General features: G+C 43.1%; 2 protein-coding genes across 4 annotated transcripts in view; one reads left to right on the top strand and one right to left on the bottom strand.

The window, feature by feature from the left end:
- Positions 1 to 426: 426 nt before the first annotated feature.
- LOC110534805 (zinc finger and SCAN domain-containing protein 5B-like) lies at positions 427 to 2,925 on the bottom strand. Its single transcript, XM_036933910.1, has 4 exons — positions 2,478 to 2,925; positions 2,290 to 2,393; positions 2,118 to 2,181; positions 427 to 1,916 (listed from the first exon to the last, which is right to left on the bottom strand). The coding sequence occupies exons 1-4, from the start codon at positions 2,785 to 2,787 to the stop codon at positions 823 to 825; spliced, it is 1,572 nt and encodes a 523-aa protein (XP_036789805.1). The 5' UTR covers positions 2,788 to 2,925; the 3' UTR covers positions 427 to 822.
- A 125-nt stretch (positions 2,926 to 3,050) lies between these two features.
- Positions 3,051 to 7,808, top strand: part of LOC110534748 (zinc finger protein 829) — a 44,149-nt gene continuing 39,391 nt past the window's right edge. Inside the window, exons 1-3 of one of the 3 annotated variants that reach the window (XM_036933908.1) lie at positions 3,051 to 4,273; positions 4,381 to 4,517; positions 4,941 to 5,150. In XM_036933908.1, the coding sequence (XP_036789803.1) occupies positions 3,976 to 4,273; positions 4,381 to 4,517; positions 4,941 to 5,150 (645 nt within the window). In that variant the 5' untranslated portion in view covers positions 3,051 to 3,975. The remainder of the gene's footprint in view (positions 4,274 to 4,380; positions 4,518 to 4,940; positions 5,151 to 7,808) is intronic. The other 2 variants (XM_036933900.1, XM_036933907.1) reach the window with 2 other exon arrangements.

The raw sequence follows: 7,808 nt of genomic DNA, 5'->3' as shown, positions 1-7,808 counted from the left end.
TCAACTCCCGAGATTAGGCTGGCAATACTAAAGTACCTATTACAACATCCAATAGTCAAAGGTATATGAAATACAAATGGTATAGAGAGAAATAGTCCTATAATAACTACAACCTAATACTTTTTACCTGGGAATATTGAAGACTCATGTTAAAAGGAACCACCAGCTTTCATATGTTCTCATGTTCTGAGCAAGGAACTTAAACGTTAGCTTTTTTACATGGCACATATTGCACTTTTACTTTCTTCTCCAACACCTTGTTTTTGCATTATTTAATCCAAATTGAACATGTCCATTATTTATAAGAGACTACATTTATTTTATTGAAATATTATATTAAGTTAAAATAAAAGTGTTCATTGTTCATTCAGTATTGTTGTAATTGTCATTATTTCATATATATATATATATATATATATATATATATATATATATATATATATATATATAAATCGTCCGATTCATCGGTATCAGCTTTTTTTGGCCTCCAATAATCGGTATCAGTATTGAAAAATCATTATTGGTCGACCTCTAATCCAAACTGTTAAAAACACATGGACCCAGTGTTCATATGAAAACTCCAGTAGTGTGGAGCCAGTCCCCTTACAACTAGAGAGGAGTTTTTCCTGGTCTGATCACATGGTGAGGAAAAACTACTGGCCCTACTTATCATTATGCCAGGTGGAGTAGTGTGAAGTTACCCCTAGAAGCTGATCTTCGGTCAGTTTAGTATATTTTTTTCCACTAATGCTTAAGGTTAGGATTGGGGAAGAGGAAGCTGATTCTAGATCTGTACCTAGGGGAAACTTCACCTTGGTACACTCAGGGCAGCACAATGTCCTGTGGCCTGCCGCCAGTGTGGACGAGGAGGTGCCTCTTCATGTGGCCGGACTGGGTGAAGCACTTCCCACAGTAGACACAGTGAAATGGTTTCTCTCCTGTGTGGACTCTCTCATGCATCTTCAGCTGGTGGCTGTGGGAGAAGCGCTTGGTGCAGTGGCTGCAGCCGTACGGTTTCTCCCCCGTATGGACCCGCATGTGCCTCCTTAGGTATGCCGGCTGAGGGAAGGGCTTTCCACAGAGGCTGCACCGGAGCTGCCTCTGGGTGGAGTGAGACATCAGCTGTTGCGGCTGCTTTTCTATGCCTTTCGATGAAGAAGTGGAGCCTCTGTTGAAATTCGGGAAGGGGGCTGGCTTCCCTCTTTGGGGAACCTGGTGGAGGGTAACCCTTGGGGATGAAAATCTGTTTCGGTTGGACAGTCCACTGAAATCTGGCAACTTGGACCTTGATCCTACAGTTGTCCCTTGCTCTGCATGTTGAGTGTCAGGGGGACACTTTGTCTGTCCAGACTCCATTCCCCCTCTTCCTCTGTTGTCCACAAGCTGCCTGCTTTCTGAACAGATGTCTCCAGATGTCACCTCTTGGCCAGTTATGCTCCATTCTGAACTCATATCTGCCTCCACTTTAATGGGAACTGAGTCCACCATCACCACATCAGGCACCCAGTCCAGAGAGCCTGAAGCAGACATGCAGACCCCAGAGTTACCAGGCACCCCTCTCCTCTCTGGATGTTCAGACAGCCTCTTGGAGTCTGGCCCTGCATTGTGAGGAGCATTCACAGTTGGGTTGTCAGTCTCTTGGTTCTCTGTCCAATGGGACAGGCTGTATTCTATAGGTTGATGGTCAGTTTCCCAGGTCACACCCTCAGCAACCTGATGGTCCTGTCTTGCTCTGCTGTATTGTGACGCTGGATGCTGGAACGTCTGGTTTTCAGGTTCTATATTGAGTGAGGTGTCTGGAGCTCTGTGTCTGTTGTCCTGCTGGTCCAGAAGGTCTGTGGGTTCAGTAGATGATGAAGAACCTGGTTCTGCTACAATGATCTTCTCACTGCTCTCACTGACTGGTTGGACAATCTCTGAAATGAGTCAACGTAAAGCACAGCATCAGCTTCCTGTAGTGGAGACGGATTCTTCTTTGCCTTATTTATTAGTTATTGGTAATGACTAAGAAGTTAATCAAATACTGCAATAAACATTGAAGGCTTTACTCAACATAAAGTGTAAATTGCATAGACTTGAACAATACCAAAAGTTTTCAGAAATCTAGTGTGTAATACCTTCGGTTATGCTGGTGTCAAGATTTTCCATTTTGATATGAGGTGCCTCTTGCATATCTGCCATCTGTGTTTTTGTATTCACCAGAAAATGTTTTATTATGAATATATCCTCACCAACATTTGAAATATGAAAACACAAGTAATCAATTTGACCCTGTCTATGACAATTGACCTGCATGGCCCCATCCTGGTCTGTCGCTGTGCGTCCTGCGTCTCTCCGGTTGGTGACATCCTGCATACGTTTGCCCCCTTCACTGTAGGCAAAACGATTTTCCACTGCACCAGAAAAGAGAACCCTTCATAAACGTTACATTACACGTCATTTTTAATATGTTAAAAATTAGTTTAAAAAAGACCTACAATATCCAAGTCTGCTTTTTGCCTTTTCTACGAAGCTCTCTCTCTCCCGGGCAACATGATCCGGGTCCACTCGCCTGTGAACTGTGCGTCGCAGGGCTCCAAATCTCTCTGCGCTCCGTCGAGAATTCTGGAATTTTGTCAAAAGCAGCTTCCTCCGCAGGTTATCAATTTCTTTCTGGCTATGGGAAATTTCCAAACGTAAAGCAGCATGGCCATCATCTACAAGTTTGCAGATTTCGGCAACGGCTGCATTCGCCAAAACCTCAATGATGGAGGCTAGCTGAGCATGAAAGACAACGGTATTGGACATGCCCTTCCTTGGATTGGTACTATTTATATGTTAAACACTTGTATTATAGTCCTACTAGCTCATTTGCAATGCAGTGTTCAGTTAATGTCCTGAGACGTCACACCATAGATAAGCGGTATGCTTCGAACACATCTCTATTTCGTTTGTTTTTGTTCCGGAAACAAAAGGTTGTCGGCTACTTCCTCGATATTTTTCCAAAATAAAGGTTGCAACACACAATATTTATGTTAGTTTCAACATTGCCACCTACTGTAGCGTAGCTGCTACTTAAAGGAATCAAATGTTTTACAAATCAGCCTTCTTTGACTTATAACAAAGCAGTGAATTAAATCAAACACACACATTTTCCTTCAACAATGATTATTTACTATTTAGTTCAAGTACAAAAATACACAATCATCATACAATATGACGTTCAAAGGAATTAATCAATGCCTTCAATAAAAGTAAATCGAAGAGTAGACTCAGGGTTAATACTTGTCTCCAAACTAACTGAAAAAACACACTGAGAATGTACTCTTAAGTAAACGCTTGCTAACAGTTTAAAGAGAAAAATATTTGAATATAGCATAAATAGCATAAATAGCTAATGGGACTGAGTGGATTGATAATGTATAAATTATGACGGCTGAAGATTTTAAACATCCCTATGAATTTGCTTCCATGTAAACATTTCACGGAAAGATTGTATTGGGCGCATGTGAGAAATAAAAATGTGATTCAATATGTTTTGGTGCAGTGGCAAACCAAAGAACGGTATTTAATCATTACAATTTAAATTTGCATCTCAACAATATAGATGTACTATTAGACTGATCGGCTACAAGAAAATTATAGAGATGTGATGGATGGAATTAATATCCATTTAATGTCAGTCATACTGTTGTTATTGCTGTTTTTATCATGAAACATGGTTTATGCCAGAGAACCTGTAGTTTATTACATAGCTACAACATTGTTGTTATTGTGGAACACTCCTGTACAGTAGGTGGCGGTGTCCAACTTTCAACTCTACCATCCAGCAAAAGGAAACATAATCTCACCAGCTAAAAACAAAGCTAGCCAGCGATGTGTAGTTTCTGATATGATTCTCTTTATTTTAATAGCTAGCTAGATAACTGTAAATTATCATAACATAGAAACATAAAAACTGTTTCGTTGAAAAGGGGCCAAAAGCGTCGGGGGACAATGTCGGGTTCCGTGGTCGAGTTCCAGGCGCAGATAGCCTCAATCATGGAGGTGTTAGCCAACGCGGCTGTAGCCGAAATCTGCAAAATTGTTGACGATGGTTATGCGGTTGTACATCTGGAGATGTCCCAAAGCCACAAGGACAACGACTTTCTCCGGAGGAAATTGAAATTGATGGAATTTCAGATCGCGAGGTTTCGGGCTGAGAGAATAAAGCTTTCAGAGGGGTCCGTCCACAATCGCTTCCATGGAATACGCCTCCTAAACAGACACAACCATCGAGAGAAGGCAATGACAGGTTGGTGGTGATGATGAATGTGACAGTGTGCAGATAGTCTAAATCGCTAAATCGTTGTTTGGTACTTTGTAAAACACCATTGATGGATGGGGTCAAATTATTTCCAGGACCTACTTGGCAAGGAAGAGCCAGACTTTCCAACAGGAGTTTTGGGAACAGCAGCATTCAAAGAGACAGACAGCCCATAGACGTGGACCAAGACGACGTCTCTCCATCAAAGCATATGGCTGCTACAAGTGATGAGGTAAGTTCCAATTTTAACAGACGATTTTAGACTGTCACAGACTTATGTCTGTTTTAGTCTCGGACACCAGACACTTCCTTCCGCCTGGGGATGAGGTTATGTCTGAATAGACGTGTATATACCAGCACATTATAACTAGTGATGTAGTGGTTAAAAATAGGCAAGTAAAAAGTGATTGCCGTTTGCGGTGAGTAAAGTAACAGTCCCTATACTTTCAATGCATTTTTGCACTAAAAGTTTGTAAAGGCATGTGTAACATACAGACGGTGGAGTTTACCCTCCACTACACCACTGATTATAACACAATAACAACAAGACAACTACTATGAATTTCACTAAATCCCATGTCATGCCCATATCTCCATTCAGTAGATAGTGTATGCTCTGTCTCACTCACTCATCTCTCCCACTTAACCCCATCAGCAGTCAGCAGAGACAGAGGAAGGGGAACCAGACCTGCTAATCATCAAGGATGAGGGGGAAGCAGATGACCAGGACTCTAGGATCAGCCACCCAGCTAGAACAGCGGAGGGCAGAGAACTAACCACCCAACCGGCTGCAGCCACCACAGAGGACCCCGCCTTCCAGCTCAGTGGCCCCAGAGGCAACAACAACTACAACACCGCTATGGAGGTCAGTGGATCTGACGCCGTCCTCCTCCAATCAGAAACAGGGAATGTGAACCAGGGACCCCAGCAACACACAGGATTTGAACCCAGAGCAGAGAGACAGAGTTTGGACACTAAGTGTGACATGAACGGGGACCTCAATCTCCTAAGAGATTCTTTAAACCAGGTGTGGAGAGAGGTAGTAGTGACTGATGATGGCGCCTCTGCTGCTCACACTAAAGTAATGGACCTAGGGAGTGGCCAAGTGGGCCCAGAAACACAGACTAGCTCAGACATAGAAATGAGAAGTGTAGGGCTAGAAAACCACAGGTTTTCCCCCAAATCGTTCCATTCTTCATCAGAAAATGTGATAGTGATTGACTCTGTATCCAGTGGCCAGCAAGTAGCTAGAGATTTAGAGTGGCGTCAGGTGGGTACAACTACTACACAACAGGTCAATGGGACTGGAAATAGGCAGGGAGTGGGAGTGTTTGAGAGGAACGCACCAATGATTCGCCCCGTTCACCCCGAATTGATGAGAGACAACACTATGCAATTGGTTTCACCCGGATTCCGGCCCTCAGAGATAAATACAGGCATGCATCTTGACACAGGAAATGCAGGTGAGGCCAACAAAGATAGTTGGTGTTCGTTGGCAAGCTTCCATAGACACTCTGAAATACCAGGAAGAGGAGCTCAACAACCAGCTCATGCCTCACTTCCTTTCTGCCATTTTAGACCAAGCACCACAACTTCCTGTCACTCGAATAATCTTGCCACAGACATTACACCTGGCACCATAGAACGACCGTATGGTTGCCCAACATGCCATAAGAAGTTTGTCCACGAGAGTGACTTGCGGCGGCATGTGGCCATCCACACCAGAAGGCGATCATTCTCCTGCACCTTGTGTGAGAAGAGCTTTGTGTGCGCCAGCCATCTCCAAATGCACCTGAACGTCCACACTGGGGAGAAGCCCTTCAGTTGTGCACAGTGCGGGCGCAGGTTCTCCCACTCCAGCAATCTGAAAAGACATCAGAAGCTTCATCATTGAGACAAAGGCTGTGACCGTCATGGAGTTTTGGATGGTGGTAATTGATCAGCCTGCTTGGTCACCATTATAACCGTTTGAATTGCAAAAGACAAACATTTTCTTCTTTCCTCCGCTCCTGAATTGTTTCAGCAAGGAGCAACAAAGTTTCATCACGTTGGAGAGTCCATGTTACAGCAGTAGAATGTCATAAACACTCAAAAGTTCTAGAGTGGGGTGAAAATGTCAGCCATTTTAGACAGGGAAAAATCCAAACCAGTCTAATTGGAATGAATGGCAGTAGAGGCAGAGGTGATTCATAGATGCGGTAAAGAGGTCAGTGGAATGCAGACCGCGGGGAATAGAAGAAGGATGCCAGATTGGCGCAAGTTCAACAAATCTTAACTAAGAAAGTGGATATTCACAAATCCGTCATGATTGTGCCTCTGGAGTGGAGCAGCAGTCTAAGGCACTGCTTCGCAGTGCTAGCTGTGTCACATCAGATTCTGGTTCGATCCCAGACCCATGAGGCAGCGGACAATTGGCCCAGGGTCTTCCGGGTTAGGGGACAGCCGGGTTGTCCTTTTCCCATCGCACTCTAGCGACTCCTGTGGCGGGCCATGCGCAATGCACCTCCACATTAGTGCGTCTGGCTTCCAGGTTAAGCGAGCAGTGTGACAAGAAGCAGTGTGGTTTGGCGGTGTCGTGTTTCGGAGCACACACAGCTCTCGACCTTCGCCTCTCCCTAGTCCATACAGGAGTTGCAGCGATGGGACAAGACTGTAACTACCAACTGGGGAGAATAAGGGGTAAAAAAATGAAATACAAATCCGTCATGATTGATGTATTGTAACAGGTCCACAATGTGGTTACTAAAGTCCCATTTGGATATATTTGGCTGTTTTCGCTGCGTAACATTTCGAAGTAGTCCCTTTTCAGATTTAGAAGAAGTGACTGCTAAATGCTAACTCCCGTTCGAATAAACTGTTAGCATCGCTAGCACAGAGCAATCGTTGGTGGTAGTTTTTAACTGTAATGCAGTTGAATGATGAAGATAACATGAACATATATTGGGGTTGACATCCATACAACCATTATACTCTGATTTTTTACCTCAACATAGTGTGAAATACACACATAAACAATAGCCTAAATGTAGGCTAATTTAGCTGGGTAGCAACAAGGAGATTCAGGATCTTTCCTCTACGGCATCTTTCACCCACACGTTTCAATGGCATTCCCATTGTTTTGGTCGAATTCCATTGACCTCTACTGCATGTACTGTATTTCTCTGTTTTACTTATGCAGAACAATTCAAGTAAGGCATGTGATATCAGAGATTGTGTAATAGAATGATTGTTAACCTAAAATATTGGCATAAAATTATAAATACAGTTTATACAGGTTTTATACACATTTTCTGTATAAATAGTCTCTATATTATATCTAAACGGACCATAAATGTCTCACGGTTTGTTTTCTTGGAAAGCTGTGAGTGTTGTAATATGATACAATATCAGTACTTTTGCATTTACAACTTGTATAAGACCTATCTATCATCAACTGATGTCAGCCAGTGTATGGCTGTGGATTGACTGCACTGTTTGTATGGAATGTTGCCATATTGGCAGTTCATTTGAACAATTACTGGAA

The sequence above is a fragment of the Oncorhynchus mykiss genome, chromosome 10 (genome assembly GCF_013265735.2).
Source record: "Oncorhynchus mykiss isolate Arlee chromosome 10, USDA_OmykA_1.1, whole genome shotgun sequence".
NCBI classification, from domain to species: domain Eukaryota; kingdom Metazoa; phylum Chordata; class Actinopteri; order Salmoniformes; family Salmonidae; genus Oncorhynchus; species Oncorhynchus mykiss.
Note: the sequence above shows the minus strand (reverse complement) of the source record. Positions and strands in the feature narration are given on the sequence as shown.